At 32.6% G+C, this 20,955-nt stretch overlaps 3 protein-coding genes across 10 annotated transcripts; 2 read left to right on the top strand and 1 right to left on the bottom strand.

Annotated features, from left to right (window-relative positions):
* Nucleotides 1-874: 874 nt before the first annotated feature.
* Nucleotides 875-6,346, top strand: LOC109803195 (Tetratricopeptide repeat (TPR)-like superfamily protein). 7 transcript variants are annotated; one of them, XM_083068975.1, is made up of 3 exons: nucleotides 875-3,209; nucleotides 3,795-3,856; nucleotides 4,695-6,346. In XM_083068975.1, exon 1 carries the CDS (start codon nucleotides 950-952, stop codon nucleotides 2,948-2,950), a length of 2,001 nt encoding a protein of 666 aa, XP_082925101.1. In that variant the 5' UTR covers nucleotides 875-949; the 3' UTR covers nucleotides 2,951-3,209; nucleotides 3,795-3,856; nucleotides 4,695-6,346. The 7 variants fall into 7 exon arrangements, with proteins under 7 accessions (XP_082925101.1, XP_082925100.1, XP_082925099.1 ...); XM_083068974.1 differs by having other exon boundaries at nucleotides 3,945-6,346; XM_083068973.1 differs by having other exon boundaries at nucleotides 3,795-4,995; nucleotides 5,110-6,346.
* Nucleotides 6,347-10,895: 4,549 nt separating this feature from the next.
* HSFA8 (heat shock transcription factor A8) lies at nucleotides 10,896-13,699 on the top strand. Of its 2 annotated transcripts, none has more exons than XM_020366442.3 (3): nucleotides 10,896-11,206; nucleotides 12,197-13,314; nucleotides 13,492-13,699. In XM_020366442.3, the coding sequence occupies exons 1-2, from the start codon at nucleotides 10,988-10,990 to the stop codon at nucleotides 13,064-13,066; spliced, it is 1,089 nt and encodes a 362-aa protein (XP_020222031.1). In that variant the 5' UTR covers nucleotides 10,896-10,987; the 3' UTR covers nucleotides 13,067-13,314; nucleotides 13,492-13,699. The 2 variants fall into 2 exon arrangements, with proteins under 2 accessions (XP_020222031.1, XP_020222032.1); XM_020366443.3 differs by having other exon boundaries at nucleotides 13,447-13,699.
* A 4,708-nt stretch (nucleotides 13,700-18,407) lies between these two features.
* Nucleotides 18,408-20,660, bottom strand: VIT1 (vacuolar iron transporter 1). The gene is made up of 4 exons (XM_020366360.3): nucleotides 20,369-20,660; nucleotides 20,172-20,257; nucleotides 19,956-20,070; nucleotides 18,408-18,878 (listed from the first exon to the last, which is right to left on the bottom strand). Exons 1-4 carry the CDS (start codon nucleotides 20,584-20,586, stop codon nucleotides 18,581-18,583), a joined length of 717 nt encoding a protein of 238 aa, XP_020221949.1. The 5' UTR covers nucleotides 20,587-20,660; the 3' UTR covers nucleotides 18,408-18,580.
* Nucleotides 20,661-20,955: the final 295 nt, after the last annotated feature.

The following is a 20,955-nucleotide window of genomic DNA, read 5'->3' as shown; positions in this document are numbered from 1 at the left end:
TTTCTTGTGAAAAGACCAAGTCCAGTCGATCCGTCTCATCCATGACATTCTCGACTACCTCTTTTTCTTGATGAAAACTTTATAAAGGTTTTCTCACTTCGGTCACATGAACCTCGAGGTTAAGGAGTTCAACCACATTCTTGTCAACTCTAATTGGTTATTATTTTCTTGTGGATGAAAGTTTGAGAAATCCAACTCCATCCATTACAATCTTGGTTACTTCCACTTTATGCTGAACAACTTGAACAATTTGTTTAGCGTATGTCATGCTTAGTCCTAATAGGTTAAATTACTCAATCACAAAGATATCATATGCATTTGATCTTTGGACTCGTCATAATAATTTTTACATTCTTAATGTAAAATTAACTAAGAAGTTATAAACATCACCCTTTAAAAAGATAATAATAATTAAAAAAAGATAAAATTATAAATTAAGTGTTATAGCTCTTATGCACCAAGTTATATGTTATTTGAGTTTATTAAACTCCTAACATTAATCTTAATATCTAAATGTATCGATTATTGTGTTTGTATGAATAAATGTAAATATGAAACTATTCTATGTAAACACTAATAAACATTTTGTTTTATGTTTGTTATTATTTTTGTAGATAATAGATTTGAATAGTAATAAATTATGTTGACAATAATATGTAAATATTTTATATTTAATGTGATGAGGAAAAATTTAAGTATTATTTAAATAATATAAAATGATGAAAAAATTAATATTGTTTTGAATTATAATTATATTAACACATCATGCGCACAATTACTCTTAACAATTTGATGATTTAAATTTTTAATATAAATTTATAAAATAAACTATCGTTTGATATGTGAATATCAATATTGTATTAGACACACACATGATGATTTGTATTTAGAGCATTCTTCGTCCAAAGGTTCTTCAGTTGAACTCATTTCAAACTTGGTTCACCCTTCAATGAGTTCTACCCACAATGCGCTGAGAAGTATCCTCCAGAACCCAAACACGGTGGTTCCCACGTGGCACACGAAACAGCTCCACGCCCAAATCGTGAAGACGAAACCAACAACACTCGCATGGATTTTCCTCATCAAATGCTACGCCTCTCACGGCCTCCTCCGCCACTCCCTCGCCACCCTCAACCACATGCGCGCCTCCGGCATCTCCCCCGACCGCCACCTCTTCCCTTCCCTCCTCAAAGCCTCCACGCTCTCAAAACACTTCCCTCTCGCCCACTCCCTCCACGCCTCCGCCATTCGCCTCGGCTTCCACCTCGATCTCTACACCGCCAACGCCTTGATCAACATGTACTCCAAATTCCCCCCAAACCCTAATAATCGCAATAATAGTAATAATAATAATAAATCCACCGCCAAAATAGATAGTGTACGGAAGGTGTTCGACACAATGCCAGTGAGGGATGTTGTTTCGTGGAACACCGTTATTGCCGGTAATGCGCAGAACGGAATGTACCAAGAGTCATTGGACATGGTTAGGGAAATGGGGAAGGAAAACCTGAGGCCTGATTCCTTCACTTTGTCTAGCGTTCTTCCCATTTTCGCGGAGCATGTTGATGTCGTCAGAGGAAAGGAAATTCATGGCTATGCCATCAGGCACGGGTTTGATAACGATGTTTTCATTGGAAGTAGTCTGATTGACATGTACGCCAAGTGTACTCAAGTGGAGCTTTCGGTTCGCGCTTTTTACCTCTTGCCTGTGCGGGACGCCATTTCGTGGAACTCCATCATTGCTGGTTGTGTGCAGAATGGGAGATTCGATCAAGGGCTAGGCTTCTTTCGTCGAATGTTGGAGGAACATGTGAAGCCAATGCAGGTCTCTTTTTCGAGTGTTATACCGGCTTGTGCTCACTTGACGGCCTTGAACTTAGGGAAGCAACTTCATGGATATATAGTTAGGTTTGGTTTTGATGATAACAAGTTTATAGCTAGCGCTCTTGTGGATATGTATGCAAAATGTGGTAACATTAAGATGGCTAGGTGTATTTTTGATAGAATAGAGATGCGTGAGCGTGACATGGTTTCTTGGACTGCCATCATTATGGGATGTGCGATGCATGGACATGCTCTTGATGCGGTTTCCTTGTTTGAGGAGATGTTAGTAGATAGAGTGAAGCCGTGTTATGTGACGTTTATGGCTGTTTTAACTGCCTGTAGTCATGCTGGGTTGGTGGATGAAGGATGGAAGTATTTTAACAGTATGCAATGGGATTTTGGTATTGCTCCTGGCCTGGAGCACCATGCTGCTGTTGCGGACCTGCTTGGTAGAGCTGGAAGATTAGAGGAAGCCTATGACTTTATTTCTAACATGGGAGTGCAACCAACAGGAAGTGTGTGGTCAACCTTGTTGGCTGCTTGTAGGGCTCATAAGAATGTTGAATTGGCTGAAAAGGTTGTGGATAAGATACTTTTGGTTGACCCTGGAAACATGGGTGCTTATGTTATAATGTCGAACATCTATTCAGCCGCCCAAAGATGGAGAGATGCTGCAAAATTCAGAGTCCACATGAGGAAAAAGGGCTTGAAGAAAATTCCTGCATGCAGCTGGATTGAGGTTGGAAACAAAGTGTATACTTTTCTGGCTGGAGATGAATCACATCCACGTTATGACAAAATAAACGAGGCGCTGAATATCTTATTGGAGCAGATGGAGAAAGAAGGTTATGTCCCTGACACAAATGAGGTGCTCCATGATGTTGATGAGGACCACAAACGTGACTTATTACGCACCCACAGTGAGAGACTTGCCATAGCATTTGGCATCATTAGCACTACTGCTGGTACAACCATTCGTGTAATAAAGAACATTCGGGTGTGTGTGGACTGCCACACTGCAATTAAATTTATGGCAAAGATTGTTGGCAGGGAAATCATTGTGAGGGACAATAGCCGGTTTCACCATTTTAAGAATGGGTCTTGTTCATGTGGAGATTACTGGTGAAATAACAATTGGAAACCAAGCACGTCAACATTGTAGCGGCATAAGCAGGACTAAACTGAGAGGTGGATTAAAATGCCACTAAATCAATGTAAAAAGCACACACAGTGCGTAATCAAGTCAAAATGGGTTAGGAAGTTGTCTGCCGTTCCATGGGAAAGTCATGCCGTTGAAATTCCTTTTGGAGACGAAGTCCATGTGCTCTCAGCTCAGTAAAGAGGGGGCTCGGGAGTTGGATCCTGATTACACTGTCCAATTTCATGTAAGCATTTTGAATTGAGTTCTAATTGTGAATGTTCAATTACTTTTGCAAATTTCTGTTGGATTCAGTACAAGGTCCTGCTCATGTTGTGTATTTCATTACCTATTTGACTTTCTACATGATAATTCAACACAAGTTTAATGAACAGTTGTAAAAGATGCACATTTGAGTTCTGATTGCCATCGATGAGTCTTGACAATATCTGTTGTTTTTCTCTGTTCCCATATATTATCATTGTAGATTACAGGGAACAAAATTTGTACAGAACTTCAAGAACACAAATTCTTTTGAGCTAGGGCGTTTTTGAGTTACAATTTAGTAAGGAGTTCTTAGAAATTACGTCTTCTGTTTCTTCTCTCCAATTTTCATTAAAGGAAACATACAAGAACACTATTAAGAACAGAGCAAAATCCTGCTGTATTGTTTTCAAGCAAAAAGAAATTGAAAAATGTAGAACTTTTTATCCTTTTACCATTTTCTTTAGTTCCTGAGTGCGTATTTTTTTTAAAAAAAAAATGTTACATCTTTTGATGATTCCAGAGAATTTCTTTCATCTTAGTCCTTAACGTTATATCCAATTTTCAGGTATTTGGTGGATCAGCAATCCCTCATTTCGACCCAAAGGATGCAGATTTAAGGGCCAGAAGGTAAATCCTGATGTTTAGATTGCACGAATACCTTCTCATAGTTCTTGGATCTGCAATCTTATCAAACAAATTCACTCGTCATTTTTAGGAATAAATGGGTAAACTTAATGCACAGGGCTCTAACCATTTGATGCCCTGTGGAGGATCAAATATTCACAACTTTATTCCAGTGAGCAGAGAGGTTGCTTCTGCAAGATAAAATCGAGTTAAGAGGGGAAAGTTCAGGGCATATAATCAGACTGGTTATCAAAATAATAATATTTTCCTTTCAAATATTAAACACGGTTATATAATACTTGAATTCAAAATATAAGTGATTAATCTGAAATGATCCCTAGGGATTAATAACTGACAAAGACCAAAAGGACTTGAAACAGATAACAATACGAATGTTCTTTTGAACTTATTGTTAAAAAACATCTAAGGTGGGGTCGGATTCTCAGGAAAGGAGGCACCGAACCGGAACCATTATCATTGGATTTCACCATCGCAGGTTAAACAAACAAGAGAAGAGTGGAAACTGAAGGGATGATTATAAGTTGTAATTCAGAAAAGAAATTTCTGTGTGCCTCCTTATGTACAGTCACAACACTTTCCGACCTAGTTAACTCAATCACCTAGCACAACCTTAGATAAGAAATGCAACACGAGGTTTATTCCTTTAAATATAATGCCATCATAAATGAATAATGGGAAATTGTTACAAATTGCTTTATAAATATTAATGCTAAAGGCAAAGCCAAAGACCTAAGACCAAGAGGTGCAGAGGCAGAAAAGAAAATTTTGATTCATTTCAATGTCGGGGAGTTCTTCATCCACTATTGTGTCTCCTCCTCAGATTAGGCGTGATGTGTTTCTCAGCTTCAGAGAGGAAGACACCCATGACAGCTTCATTAGCCATCTTTATGCTGAACTACAGAGGAAAAAGATTGACACATACATTGATTACAAACTAGGCAGGGGAGAAGAGATTTCACCTGCACTGCACAAAGCAATAGAAGATTCAATGATTTATGTCCTCGTTTTCTCCCAAGACTACGCATCTCCCACATGGTGTTTGGATGAACTCATCAATGACAAGACTATCGTGTTAATATTGTGGATGTTGCATGGCTTAAGATCACTGACAATGCATATAGGTTTGTGTTCTTTTACTTTCCAGGGAGATCAGTTCCTCATCAATTCCCTTGTCATGGCAAGGGACATTCAGTAACTATAAATACAGATTCTCTAAATTTGTGCAATGATGATAGGATCATTGGTTTCGCTTTGTGTTTCTCCTTCGGAGTTTTAGATATGGATGGTACTGAAGATAGACATGATGATTTTAGTTACAAACTAAAATTTGAATCTGCTGATGGCATACACGATCTTCCTCCTGAGCCTTAGCGGCTAAGTAACTATTTCTTTTGGACGGGTCGAGGCAGAGCTGTTGATAGAGATCACACATTCCTGTGGAAACATACCTTGGAACACACAAGCATGAGCCTTATGCCCTGTCATGTTCGCAGTTTCACTTTTCAGATCAGCATCAGCCAATATTTCACAATAAAAGAATGTGGAATATGCCCTCTTTATAACGAATAAGAAGATAACGATGCTGGTTCTGGTGACCATTCCGGCTTTCTGAGATTTCAAGAAATGACATTGAAGAACCTGGTGGAAGCAAAGTTACAGAGTCTTGTATGGAAACAAAACAAGATAGAAGGAGGAAAGCCTTCAATTAGTCTGCTAGTCTCGTGTTCTTCCGGTAAGTAATCTTAAACTCGCTGTCTAAACTGGCTTATCGCCAAAACCTTTTGCAAGCTTTAAATGTTGAAATTTTATTATCACAGTCTCATTTTTAATTTAATTTAATTTAATTTTTTTCATTTTGGATTTCTGAAGTGCTCGGTTTACATGGCATTAAACGGGTTCGTTCGAGTGTGTACAAAGAGATTTCTAACTTCTAAGTTACAGTGAGATATAGATTGATGTTCAATATCAGCCTAAGTTGGCCTGCTCTGTTTTCCCACAGCTGTAATTTCTTGAAACTCTTCCCACTTTGGCTTCATAACTTGGGTTGATGATAACGCAAGTTATTTCTTTTTAATCTTTGGTTTGTGGTCTGTTTCCTGGGCTGATTGACTTTGCTTTAACGTTTTTGTTTACCTTTTTTAATTACCACTAATAAGTGATTCCTTTGGGCAATCATTTTTGTTAAAGGCTTTTCAAATTCAGCTGGATTTGGTGGATACAACTCTGCATGACATTTCTACATTCAGTCCTGATTGTCTTGCTTATCAGCGCTTCTTGTTGAATGCGAGTCTAAACTCAAATGTGTTCTTTCTTCACAATGGGACAAATTATTTTATTTGAGTCATGATTTACAAATGTTGTGGCATGTGATTGTGAATTCTGTGTTAATTGTAGTTGGATAATCAAGTTGAAGACTCTTTATTTCAATGTATAATTATTTGAATGTAGCTCGGAGGTTTAATTGGTTTTGAATTATGCAATTGTCAAAGGAGCCACTATTAAGTGATGGCGTACGCTCTCGTGCATGGCTTTTTAAATTCATGTTGATGATGGGTTGTATGAATCTAAAGAACCACTCACGGTCATGGAGAAAGGCTAAATCCATGCATAAAAACCTCAACTTGTTATTAATAACTTGACTACATCAAAGCTGATTCATGAGGTTGCAGTTAGAACTTAGAACTCTAAAAAAAAAAAACAATTCAGAGAACATGTCAAAGGTCTAAAGTGAATTAGGAGATCAACTTCAGAACTTTGGCTAATCAAGTTCCTGATTCTCATTCCGTGACTTTTGCAAGGAAATATGTGGCATGAAGGTTTGGTGTAAACTAGTGTTTAAAAACCCGGATCGAACCGGCCGGTTGGACCGGGAACCGGTAGTCTAGCCGGTTCGAATCTTAAGTTGGATCGGTTATACAGTCAACCCGTTTCAAACCGGATTGAACCGGTCAATTTTTCGGTTTTACTGGTGAATCGGTGGGTCAAACCAGTTCAACCACTTTTTTTTCTTATTTTTTTAAAAAAAAAATTAAGGGACCATAAACCACAAAAATAATAATGAAAATTGAATCTCTTAATGGAAGAATAAAGATTCTTATTAAATATAACAATGACTATTTGTTCTAATGTATTTGTTTATAATATATACAACTTAAATAAATTTTATAGTATATTATTAATTTTAAATTATATATTTAATAATATAATATCTATGTAGATATTACATATATTATTTTATGATATCAATTGCAAGCATATTATATATGTACATATTATTTATATTTTAAATTTGTATTAATATACCGTTTAACATGTAATTTTTTTTTATTTAAAATAAAAATAAAAATAAATTTAAATAAGATAGAAAATTTGAAATTTAAAATAAGATATGAATTTATTAAAATTTATAAGTATAAAATATATTTAATATGAATATTTTTAATATAAATAAATAAAAATTGAGTCATGCAATTCAACTAGTGACTCACCGGTAGGGATGGCAACAGGACGGGGCGGGTACGAGTTTCATGATACCCGTCCCCGTCCCCGCGAGTTAAACCCATCCCCGTCCCGTCCCCGTCCCCGTCCCCATACCCGTCGGGTATAGATTTTCATCCTCATCCCCGTCCCCTCGGGTATCGGGTATACCCGTACCCGTCAAAATTTTTATTTTTTATTTTTTGTAAAAAAAAATGAGATTTTTAAATTATTTTTTTTATTATATTATAATTATAATTAAGTTATTTCTTTATCTTATATTATAATAAATAATCACACATAAAAAATATTAAATTTTTTTAATATAATTAAATTGAAAGTGAGTATTAAATTAAAAATGAGAACGGGAACGGGTATGGGTACGGGTACGGGGCGGGTAAGTACATACCCGTACCCGTACCCGAACCCGATTTAATATATCAGGTTTTACCCGTACCCGTACCCGTACCCGGTCAAACCGGGTATTCCCCGTCAAAATCGGGACGGGTTCCGATATCACCCGCGGGTACGGGTATGTTTGCCATTCCTACCCACCGATTCAACCTTTGACCCACTGACCCAATACCTTAGCCGATTCGATGACCGGTCCGATTTTGAAAATTATGGTGTAAACTACTTAATTTGCAAAAAAAAAAAAGAACGAAAATTAGATTGTTGAAGTTTGACCCACTTATTTAAATAAGTATAACTAAAAATTTGAACTTGTAAAAAAACATGTAAACAAATATCTATTGATAGACAATATACTAATGTAAATATCTATCAATAATTTTAGTACCAAAAATACTGATTGAACTTGCATTGTTGCTCAATTTTAGTACTAAAAATAATTTTAGAAATTTATCAAAATATTATTTATAGAATGTATTTCACATTTAAAAATGAAAATAATATTCTTAATAATTAAAGATAAATTCTCATAAAGTTCAACTGAAACTTTTCAGAAAATTATTTTGATAATAATATAGAAATTTGTAAAAAGAAATTATTCAAATTTATATCAAATATTCTAATGTGTAAAATAATGCTTCTACAATTAACTTTATTTCGACTAAAATAAAATTCTGTTTAGTATGATGACACTCGTCCAAAAAATATATATTTGAATAGAACTTGATAATTTGGAGCTATTATGTCCAAATTATCAATCTTTCTTTATAATTTTAAATAATGCAAAAATAGAAATTAGTGGAGATTGGTGAGAAAAGAATAACACATTTTAAAAAATATATATTGATTTTTCATTTTAGTCCTCAATGTTTTATTATAGTTCATTTTGGTCTTGAATGTTTTTATTTCAATTCCTGATTGCTTCATTTTAATCTTTGATGACATAAACACCTAAAGAGAAAAAAAAAAATATTATTATCGTTCTTATCTTAAATGTCTCTGAAAAATGTATTTTGGTTCGGCTGACGTGAATGTCACATAACAAACCTATGAAAACATAAAAACATAAAAACATAACATGACACTTAATGTAACACATCTTAACTACATCACTAACAATCTTACTAACATAACTAGGAAATATAAATTCAAAAACTAATTTAAAGTTTTAATTTTCATAGACTAACTTACCTGTGCATCACACTTTCATAAACAAAAATGGTGTCTCACTCTACAATAAAACAGGGTATAGTTTTAATTTATTGTTTACCTAGGCAGGCTGTAGCCAGTCCTTTCCCAAACAAACTGAGCAAAGTGAGCTGGTAATAGGATGGTCCGTATCTATTATCTAAATGCTCAGCAATTTATTGCTTCACATGCCCATTCACCTAAACACTGCTCAACTTGCCTAACTATATTTACAAAATTTTATGAAAGTTTTGTTAAAGAAACAGCGTAAGCCCAAGTTTTTTTTTATATTTTAAATGATAATAACAGCATGGAATTTATCTTTTATTAAAGAATATGGTAAAAGTAGTGTGTCAAAGTATGAGTTATTAATATTTCTATTTATGAAACTAATACAATTAATTGTTTAAAAATTCAATCAGTCTCGATCTCCACGGTGAAAACATTAGGTCATGAATTAATAACAATTAAATTAATTATATTAATCGGGTATAAATAGGTAACATATGCGTATTCAGACTAGAAAATACCACCAACAATTTCATGCTTTAAATTATTGAACTAAACTCAATTTGGTCATCAAAGAATTCAACAAATATCATAATTGTATGACCTAAAGTAAATTTGTGGTTCGGGTGGAGAAATATATAATATATGATATCAGTAAAAGTTAACTTTGTTCTTTTCAATCAGTTAGCTGCATATAATTTTTCAGCTCTTAACCTGTGTATTTAGTAAAACTATTGTACATTTAGTTAAAAACTTATAATTTAATTTAAATTTGTAAATTAAGAGTTGAAAAGTTGAATGTTTCTTAACTAATTAATTGAACTGAAAATTTTTAAAATTAACTGATAGATGTAAATAACTTAAGATAAAATTGAAAAAAAAGAAATTGACTAATAAGCCAACTTATTTTTCATAAGGTTGAAGTCACTTATAAAAATAAGTAAAAAAATTACTCAAACAAACTCACCTACTAAATAAATTTATTTTGATAAAATTAGTTTTGTAATATTTCAATTTCTTACTAAGCACGTATAAACTTCAACTAACTTGAAAACCTTTGACTAATTTATACATAGTTCTTACTAAACACATTAATTTTGAGTAACTGCTAAAATTAAATTGATTTAAACTTTTTTCTTTAATTAAAAAAAAAAACTCAAACAATACTCATTTGTATGATTTCACCATGGTATATCGTATTTCATTATGTATTATTTTCCTTTTATTTAATTTGAGAAATAAAGTCTCAATTTCATGTAAATAATTTCGGTGACTTGATGCATTAGTCTTTAATAACTTGAGAATTAATACTCGTTATTCAATGAAGAATGACATAGTACTAGTTCATAACTTCACATTAGCACTAATTTGGTGGCATCATATAATGTATGAAATATTTTGTACATAAATTATTTTCATACAAGTTTTTAAAATTTGTTATCCTTGGTTGGAATTTTGCAATGGGACCGCTTCACTTGGAATGAGACTGATGACTCCCTGCGCAAGTAATACACACACGACAGACGTGCATTTTCTATAGGAGACTTGGACCGACCCAAATCCAAATAAATTATATAAAATTGAAACACTAAATTAAATTATAAAGACTAATAACTCCCAGTAGTAAAATCAAAATGGACTCATACAATATCACTCCATTAAAAATACTTACCCAATTTTTTTATTATATTTATTAATAATAAACCGAATCAATAAATAATTTATATTAATAATATTTTTGAAATATTAAACAGAGTTATCTAATGCTTAAATTAAAAATATAAGGGTAGGGATTAATGAGTGAGAAAGACCATAAAGACTTAAAACAGATAACAAAAGGGATATTCTTATGAATTTATTGTTAAAAAAATATCTAAGGTGGGGTCGGATTCGAAAACCCCAAAAAAAGAAAAAGGTCGGAAAGTGTTGTGACAGTACATAAGGATTAAGGAGGCACACGGAAATTTCATTTCTGAATTACAACTTAGAATTTCAGTTTGAACTCTTGTCTTGATTGTTGAATTTGCGATGGTGAAATCCAACGATAATGGTTCCGTTTCGGTGCCTCCTTTCCTGAAGAAATGTTACGATATGGTGGAAGACCAAAACACCGACTCCGTCATCCGTTGGAGCCACGGCGGCGACAGCTTCGTCATCTCCGACCTCACTCAATTCTCCGTCACGCTCCTTCCTTCTTATTTCAAACACAACAACTTCTCCAGCTTCATCAGGCAACTCAATATCTATGTCCGTCTCTCTCACCTTCTTATCTTCAATTCAATTGCGTTTCCTCTAAGGTTTAGGTCTCAGGTCTCAGGCTTCTTAATTCCATGTCTTCCTAGCTCAACATGTCTATCTGAAATAAATAAACAAATCATTATTGTTCTTGTTATGATTTTCCTCCGATTCTCTGATTTTTAAATTGACCGCAGTTTCAATATTCTCATACTGTGCCTGAAATCGTTGCAGGTGTTAAGAACAAAATTATGTTATGGTTGCGACGCGGAAACTCCGTTTTTTATGTTTTTAATTCCATGCACCTTGTTTACCCTTCCTTTGAAATTGTGCACTCCTTCTTGCTTCTCTGTTTACGATACAAGATTGTGCACACAACTAGATACAAAATAATTTGGTAAGGACGCGTTTGGATAAACTTTTTCAAAAACAGTTTTACAAGTGAAAAATATGAATGAAAAAACGAAATAAACTAAAGTTAAAACTAGTTTTTTTACAAAATAATTTATGTATGATCTAAATGAGCTAATTTTAACTTATCAATAATTTTTTTTTCTTTTAGTAGTATTTATGGAGAAGTTTATCCCAAAATAAATTTTTTGTTAATGAGTTTTATGCGCTCCACAATGGATGTAGTGCTACTACTCCATTCGTACTTCCCAGATATCATCTTAGAATAGAATAGTGTTCATAATGTTCCATCGATTGTACCATTTCGTTCTTTTTGGCTTGTATTGCAAAATACGAAAGGAAATTTGTTGTTGCGTTCCCCAATTGCTGACTTCATTACATAGATAGTACCTTGTCTTGTGGTTTCTTGTTGCCTGATAAATTAGAAGCATCTTAAAATAACTCCTGACCTTGTGATAAGGTACAACATCTGAGGAGTATTAGTTTGTTTTTTCTCCACTATCTGTTGGTTTCTTTGTATTTGTGTCATTTGTCAAGGTTGATGGGAGTCTTTTTTGGGAGGGACTAATTGGTAACTGTAAAATCTATCAGGGTTTCAGGAAAATTGATACGGATTGCTGGGAATTTGCCAATGAAAACTTTGTTAGGGGTCAGAAGCAGTTGTTGAAGAATATACACAGAAGGAAACATCCACACATTGCGGATCAGCAAAAAGCATTGCCGCAGAAAGACAATTGTGAGGAACCATCACAAGAAGCACCGAATCATGGCCTTTGGAAAGAAGTTGAGAATCTAAAATCTGATAAAAATTCACTCACGCAAGAGTTGGTCAAACTTAGGCAACACCAGGAGTCTGCTGAGAAGAAGTTGCTGCGTCTGAGTGATCGCATTCAAGGAATGGAAAAGCATCAGCAGCAGATGTTATCATTCTTAGTCATGGTTGTGCAAAGCCCAGGGTTCATGGTTCAGCTGCTTCAGCCTAAGGAAAATAATTGGCGTTTGGCTGAGTCATGGAACATATTGGATCAAGATAAACAAGATGACAGGCCAGTTCCTTCTGATGGGATGATAGTAAAGTATAAACCACCTGTAGGTGAAAAACTAAAGCCTGTAGTTCCGCTATCTCCTGGTTTCGATACGCAGCCAGATCCCGAGTTTTCTGCAGATGGGCTAAAAGACTTGTGCATCAGTTCTGAATTCTTGAAAGTGCTTCTGGATGAAAAATTGTCTCCATTAGAAAATCATTCTCCATTTCTCGTACCAGATTTACCTGATGATGGTTTGTGGGAACAGCTTTTTCTAGGTAGTCCTTTCCTGGGAAACACTGAAGATTCTAATAAAGAAAGTGAAGGGCGCACCGATAATGAAATGGAGATGGAACCCATAACATCCGAGACTCCAAACGAATATTCTCGAACTTTTGAATCGATGGTTGTAGAGATGGAGAAAGCTCAAGAGTGAGTTAGAATTGTATGCACATGGTGTTAATTTGGAGAGGCCAGAGTTTAGAATTTCACTCTGAGCTAATGGAGCTTCTAGTTTCAACTAACACTATATAGGGAAGTAATAATGTCCATCAGATATTTTTCAGCTGGGCTGTCTTCACAGATTACTTCTAACTATAATTATATTAAAGTATTAAGGCGCAATACGATTATTTTCTCTTCCATCTTCCTCCAGCGGTTGCTATATCCTCATCTAGAATCAGTGTAAGTCTACTCTCTTTCATCTGCTGAGGTGCTAAATATATACGGTAATCTATTTGTGTGTTGATTGTTTGATAGAATGCTTGAACATATTTTAGACCATGAAGGTTCTGTTGATTTTTTTTCTGTTTGTAGGTTCAACTTGTATCTGAAATTGATCCTGATTTTCCTCGTTGACAGATTTTGGCATCTTGAATGGTGTCCGAGTTCGAGGACCGGGAGTTGTATGGGAGTGCGGCTACCGACATATGATGAATCAAATATTTCTTATTTGGATAACTGTTAGGGAAAACGGGATCTTTTATTTTTTGTGCATTCAACAGTGGTACATGCCTTCATATATATTATAAAATTTCTTATAATTCATAAAAATCATGCTTATTTTGCATATTGCAGAAACCAGTACTTCTGACAATTCTCTTTCCCTTCTCCCTCTTGTTTCCCGTGGTTCCCATGCCTCTGACCTTTATTCTTCAACTCTTGTTTGTGTTTGATATGGCGGCTAAGAGATTTTGTTGCCCCACAAAAGGGTCATCCCAGTATGATATAAGCATTTTTTTTTTTGCTTTGTTGAAGTTGGTCTGGGCACTAGCTTCAAATCATTTTCGGGTTGTTCATGGTACCAAAAATTATTCTATAAGCTGATACCCCCTACACCAGTTCACTAAATAGTAAATATGACTAATTAGGTTTCTGAATAGAAATTAGTCAAGACTTGGGTTTATGTGACGAAGCACTTTGAGAATAAAATTGCCCATATTTTGAAAGACGTGGAACATGCACTGTGCGGTTGTTTGGGCCAATGATCGTTGGACAAGGCATAAGCCCCCTCCACAAACAGGCATATGATAGATAAGCCCACCACAATGGCTGGTAACTTGTGAGATCCATAATCTCATAGAACTTATAATAAAGTGACCATGCCTTTAGTTAATCCTTCACTTTCAACCCCCTCTTGACTCATTACGAATCAAAACTCCTAAACTCAATTAATTGAGCTACATTGGATATTTTATACTGTTAGGAGTAGGGGTAGTTTCGTAGCTCAAAAAAAATGTTAAGTTTCGGCCGTTAGCAATTAGACCGAACTCCATAAATATATATATAAGATTCGTTTATTTTAAGAGTAAGTTTATCTAAACTTATTCTATTCAATAATTCATGTTTTATATCAAATTTCAATGATTTAATCATTGAATTTAAAGTTTTTAATATATAGATCAAGTGTGTAAATTTTTAGAAAATTTTAAAATTATTTAATATTTTATTTTATTAATTTAAATTGACGGATAATTATAAAATTATTTATACATTGATTTGAATTAATGAAACGAAGTATCAAATGATTTTTAAATTTTCTAAAAATTTGTAGATTTGATTTATGTATTAAGAACTTTAAATTCAACGGTTAGATCATTGAAATTTGATGTAGAACATGAATTGTTGAACGGAGTAAGTTTAGGTAGATCTGTTCTTTCTTTGTGGTTACTAATTACTTACATTAGTTTAACTTTTACTAAGTATTATATCGCTCAATAACTTTATATTAAATGTGAATTTTGTAAATCCAACCGTTAGATTGAAAGTTCATATCACTTTATATGTGTATATCAAATCCTGTTAAAATTAAATAAAAACTTGAAAGTAATCAAAATGTTCATATTTTAGTATATTTTGAAATGTATATATTACGTCAATTTTGTTTTATAAGAATTAAGTATCAAATCATTTTGAATTAATATAAAATTTTGTATATATGATCTAAGAGTAAAGAATTTTCAATGTAATAGTTGGATTTACAAAATTCACATTTAATATAAAATTATTAAGCGGTGTAATACTTAGTAAAAGTTATACCAGTGTTATTATAACTTTCCTCTCTCTTTATATATGTATAAAGAAAGAGAGAGGAGGGGTTCATTTACTTTAAAAGTAAGTTTATTTAAATTTACTTCATTCAATAATTCATATTTTATATTAATTTTTAACGATTTTAATTGTTGAATTAAAAACTCTTAATGCATAGATCAAGTTTGTAAATTTTTATAAAATTTGAAAACTCTTTGATACTTAGTTTCATTAACTTAAATTGACGGATAATCGTAAGAATATTTTATACATTGACTTAAATTAATGAAACTGAATATCAAATAATTTTAAAATTCTAAACCCTCCTCACATATATATATATATATATATATACACAAGTGGTTCAATATTTGTATTTCTTAACCAATGATTAAGGTTTGATCTATGATTTGGGCATAAAGTTGTGATCAGAGATATTACTTTATATTTATAGGAGCTGATTTAATGAATAGGATTAAAGTGGGCACTTGGTCTGACCCAACCTATCCACCATAAATTGCTCAAAAGGTGGACCAATCCAATTTGACTTACTTTTAGATGGGGTTGTAGACAATGAACTCAACTCAACCCACTACAAATTAGTGGGTTAAATAGATTAATTTAAATTAAAAAAAAACTTAGAGAAAATAAAGAATATCTCTTGTAATCTTATATTTAAAAATTAAAATTATTTTAATGATAAAAAAATTGTAAAAAAATGTAAACACTAACTACAACAACTTAATCAACTTATAATATCAAAACAGTGAATAAATATTAACAAATAATATCACATAAAATAATATAAATGATATAAATGCATGACATAAGCTAATATTTGAAAGAAAAAAAACAAATGGATCGACCTGTAAGTTAACTTAACTTACCTCAAGTTGACATGTGATGAACCTAATTGTAAGTGTGTAATATATATATATATATATATATATATATATATATATATATATATGAGAGTTATAATTACACCAGTATAATTTTTATCAAGTATTACACTGCTTAATAATTTTATATTAAATGTAAATTTTGTAAATTTAACCGTTGGATTGAAAGTTCATATCACTTTATATATGTATATCAAATTTTGTTAAAATTAAACAACAATTTGAAGGTGATCAAAATGTTCATATTTTAGTATATTTTGAAATGAATATATTACGACAATTTTGTTTTATAAAAATAAAGTATCAAATCATCTTGGATTGATATAAAATTTTGTATATATGATCTAAGAGATATGAACTTTCAATTTAACAGTTGGATTTACAAAATTCGTATTTAATATAAAGTTATTGAGTGGTGTAACACTTACTAAAAGTTACACCGGTGTTATTATAGAGTTAATCATCAGTGTAAAGTTTTTTACATTAACAACCAATCATATCTTTTAAAATTGTTTATTTTATTATTGTTTTATTAAATAAGCAACTGACATAATATTATTAAAAGATATAATTAATTATCAGTATAAAAAAATTTATATTGACAATATATAAGTGATTAACTCGTTATTATAACTCTTCTATATATATATATATATTACAATTAAAATGAACTAAATTTTTTTAATTCAACTCGGTTCAAACTAGTGATATTTATGTTGGTTCACATGTTGAGATTTATTTTAATCACTCTAAAAGAAGACACCTTATTAATAGATTTACTTAATGGGTTTTCTAATGATATAATAAAGTGGATTTAATTAAAATTTTGTTTTTGGTAATTTTTTTTTTGTTTTTTTACATTATCATTGGATGATAAGTTATTGTACTGTATGTTAATTTTGTATAAATATAATTGATTTTATCGCACTGAGTAACTGATTTGAAGTAAAAATTGAATAGTGGAAAATGATGTTTACACTTGAATCCGGAAGCCGTTCTTTCTTTGTGGTTAGAAGATTGGGTTGTGTGCGCTGGTTATGCAGTCAAGTTCCGAATAGCTAAATGAGGATCCTCCTATTTGGAGAAGAGTTTGGCGCCAAGGGATTCTAAAAGCCTCGGGAAGGGAATATGGTTGCAGGTTGGATGTGACTCGCGCATTCACAATTTGCCTTTTGGATTTCGAGATCATTTGTTAAGACAGGACCACGTCACTATTAATCAGTATTTATTATGGTTGAATTTCATTTATGTAGATCTCAAGACTTTGTAAGTATTTAGCAATATCTAAGTATTTATACAACATGCTTTTTTAATACATGTTAACACATCGCTCTTATTTTATAACTACCTAAATATTCACACACAAATTCATTGCCTCACTTTAATTAAATCCTAAACATAATGAAATATTTAACAAACTCAAATCCAACATAATGATATAAATTTAGTTTTAGTAACAGAATAATCTTTTATCAAGAATTCGACCTTAGTTAAGTAGTGTGTTATTAATATCATGCTCGATTCCTATGTATCATAAAAAATAATAACAATTTAATTTAATTCAACAGAATAAAATTATAAATCAACTAATTCATAAATTTATAAATATAAATTGTGAAGGCTATAAGTATAATTTTAATTTATTATTTTGAATGGTGTCAAAAAAATTATTATTTTAAATAAATATCTTTAATACTCAAATATTCATACCCAAATCTAGGAATAACCATAAAATGGGTTAGGACCATTTTATTCAAGTTTCTACCTCTTGATTCAATCATAACCTGAGTCATGACAATGTTGACATGATTTATTAACATAATATATCAATCTTGCATATAATTAATTTATAAAGTAAAAAAATAAAAATAAATAAATAAATTTTAACTTGTATATTTCTAAAGTAAGGCATATTTTACTTAAATATTTCAAAATAAATAAAATAATTATAATATCGTGATATGTAACATGTTTCTATTATGTTAAGAAGTCTTATAATTAATACATATTAAAAAAATATATAAACTTTAAATAAGCATAAGTCACAAGACCGGATTGTGATGATTCGAACTTAAACATATCTTCAAAATATAAACTTGAATTGGCCAAAAATAGTTTGGGGTTAAGCTGGACTAGGTTATTAGATCGGAAAAAATGTTAAAACATTTAAAAGTATTTTAACAAGTTTATGCAAAATTATTTATCAGAAGCTAATAACTTTTCAATCTCTTGTCATTTTCCAATGGCTAAAAATTTAATTATAACTATTCAACCTATAATATTCTAGCTAGCTTACCTTAATTCATATCAAATTAAAACATACGACGAATAAAGAGAGACGATTCGAATGCAAAGAAATACTTCACATAAGGGTCTGAACTTGCAAAAGGAACTAACTACATGGTAAAACAGAAAAATGAAAAGCTGTAACACCAAATAGCAAAGAAGTTGGAAAGAGAAGTTCTCAAAAGAAACATAGTTGCAAACAAGTACACTATAATAAAGCATCAAAAAATAATCTATGGATGGAAAGCCTTTGCCAAACCAAAAGCAGCAGCAGAGGCGATGGCACCAATTAGAGCAGTTTCGAAAGCACTTCTGAAAGGCTTATTGTCTGTGAAGCGTCCCTTGGCATAGCCAAAAACCAACAATGCAACCAATGTAACCACCACTGAAAATACAACTGCTTCTGCTGCCCTAGGAATGAACATGTAAGGAGCCAGAGGAACAAGCCCTCCCAATATGTAAGAAATCGCAATGGTCATTGCACTGTGCAATGCTCTCCTTGGATCTGGCTTCTCTAGTCCCAGCTCAAATCTGTCATGCAAAGGTAGCAACCAGTTAATTAATTTGTTCAACACTAAGAATTTGCTTGGATACAAGCTTAAAAAAACATTTGATAACTTTTTCACTAAAAATAATTTTTTTTATTAAATAGAAAAATTCTAGAATATTTTTTTAAACTTGTATTCAATCATGGTCTAACATTGTCAATTTTTCCATCCATCATAGACGTGCTCTATGTGATATTTGTCTAAGAGGGGATATTTATATTAGAGGAAATTTATCGGTTTATAGGACTTAATTCCTCACAATTTTATTTCTGGTAATCATCTCAAATGTCTATACTTTATAAAATATTATTTTTCTTCTTATTTTATCAATGTATAACCTTGTTTTGCATTCCAACATACTCATCCATACTTGGAAGGATACATTTAAAAACAATAAAAACGTGGATGATGTATATAAATTGTACACAGCTGTGGATGTGATAGAGTCAAGGTTTTTGATTCTGTATATCAAAATCTTACCAAATTAATTCTTTTTTGATGATTTTAAACACAGCGATTGTGCCATGATATTTTGTCTATCAAAAGTCAGAACCCAATATTCAACAATTCATGCATTAATTACTACATTTGCATTTGAAGAAGATACCTTTTAACAACTAAGAAGAAATAATTTCTAGGCAGAAATCTCAATCAACATTAGCAGAAGGGCAGCAAAACAGAACCACAAAAAGATGCCCATGTAGTCATTATTGAGTCTTATCCCCTGTGTCAACTAATTGGAAATGGGAATCCTCAAGTTGTCCACATTCAGATAGCTCGTGCTCAAATTCTGGACCAAACCATGCCCACATTCAAAAAAGTGAAAACCTACTTTGCTTTCTATTCCTTTCGGTGGTGCCACTTTTCAACTTGTCATCAAATTCCCATTACACAGTGTGGTCACCAATCACCATTCAACTTGTCCTCATACCACAATCACTATATAGCAGTAGCCCATCATAAACCCCCAAAATTGGCACACTCTATGATGAAGACTACCAATACCAACAAACAAAAAACATGTTCAATCATATAACGAAGTGAGAATGTAAGAACTTACTTCATCATGAAATCAAGCCATGCTTGAGGCCTTCTTCTAAGAGCATTCACCACAGGCGTATATTCATGAGCCTCTATCCCATACTGAGCCAGAATTTCTGCCACCTCTGCCGCTTCTGTTTTTTCACATCACATGTATAACCACAAAATATTACAAAAAGTTTAGAAAAATGAAAAACATAATAATAATAATAATAATAATAATAACAGTGCAAACCAGTATCCGGCACGGCGATGATTTCATCTTGCTCCCTTTTCATTTCTCTAGCGTAATGATCGGATTCACTTTTTGCAGCTAAATAACTGCACAATGCAACATTAAAGATTAACAGATAAAATAACGTTAACTATAAGGAAGAGAAATGGTTGTGTTGTGTTGAGCGAAAATGAAAGAAAATGAGTTTGGTTGAATACCCTCCGAGACCCATGGAGATGGCGCCGGCGGCGACCTCGGCTATGCCGGCGGTGAGGACAATGGAGGAGGTGGCATTGGCGCCGGAGAGGCCGGCTGCGAGGGCGAAGGGGACGGTGAGGCCGTCGGAGACGCCGATGATGATGTCGCGTACGACTTCGCCGGCGGTGAAGTGCTTCTCGGTGTGGTGGTTGAGAAGGGTCTGTTTCTCAGGCTCCATGCTTTTTGTTTCGTCAAATGAATCAAAACAAAAACAAAACCTTGAAGCTGCTAATGCTATGCTATGCACATAAATATTAATGCACTCTCTACCTTCTCTCTTCGGTTACACAGTTACCGTAACTGTCACTAAAATAACTGTTCACTTTCTCTCTATTTTTCAAATTTCAAATTTATTTCCTTACTGAAAATACTATATTTTAGTTTATTGTAAGAAAATAATAAATTCATGCATTTCTAAATTATAAAATATGCAAAAATGATACATTTTTACTCGATCTTTCCATCAACATTTTAAGAGAAATGCCTTACTAAATATACTTTTTAATATATCTTTTAAATGTACTTTAGATTATTAGTTTTTTTCACA

The sequence above is a fragment of the Cajanus cajan genome, chromosome 2, assembly GCF_000230855.2.
Source record: "Cajanus cajan strain Asha chromosome 2, NIPB_CcT2T_4, whole genome shotgun sequence".
Lineage (NCBI taxonomy): Eukaryota > Viridiplantae > Streptophyta > Magnoliopsida > Fabales > Fabaceae > Cajanus > Cajanus cajan.
The sequence above is the reverse complement of the archived record's forward strand: the minus strand, read 5'-3'. Positions and strand labels throughout refer to the sequence as shown.

Coding starts and splice junctions, on each gene's coding strand:
- LOC109803195 (XM_083068975.1), top strand. CDS start 950: ATGAGTTCTACCCACAATGCGCTGAGAAGTATCCTCCAGAACCCAAAC.
- HSFA8 (XM_020366442.3), top strand. CDS start 10,988: ATGGTGAAATCCAACGATAATGGTTCCGTTTCGGTGCCTCCTTTCCTG. Junction 11,207..12,196: donor TCAGGCAACTCAATATCTAT/GTCCGTCTCTCT, acceptor AAAATCTATCAG/GGTTTCAGGAAAATTGATAC.
- VIT1 (XM_020366360.3), bottom strand. CDS start 20,586: ATGGAGCCTGAGAAACAGACCCTTCTCAACCACCACACCGAGAAGCAC. Junction 20,071..20,171: donor CATCGCCGTGCCGGATACTG/GTTTGCACTGTT, acceptor GTGAAAAAACAG/AAGCGGCAGAGGTGGCAGAA. Junction 18,879..19,955: donor TGGCTTGATTTCATGATGAA/GTAAGTTCTTAC, acceptor TTTGCATGACAG/ATTTGAGCTGGGACTAGAGA.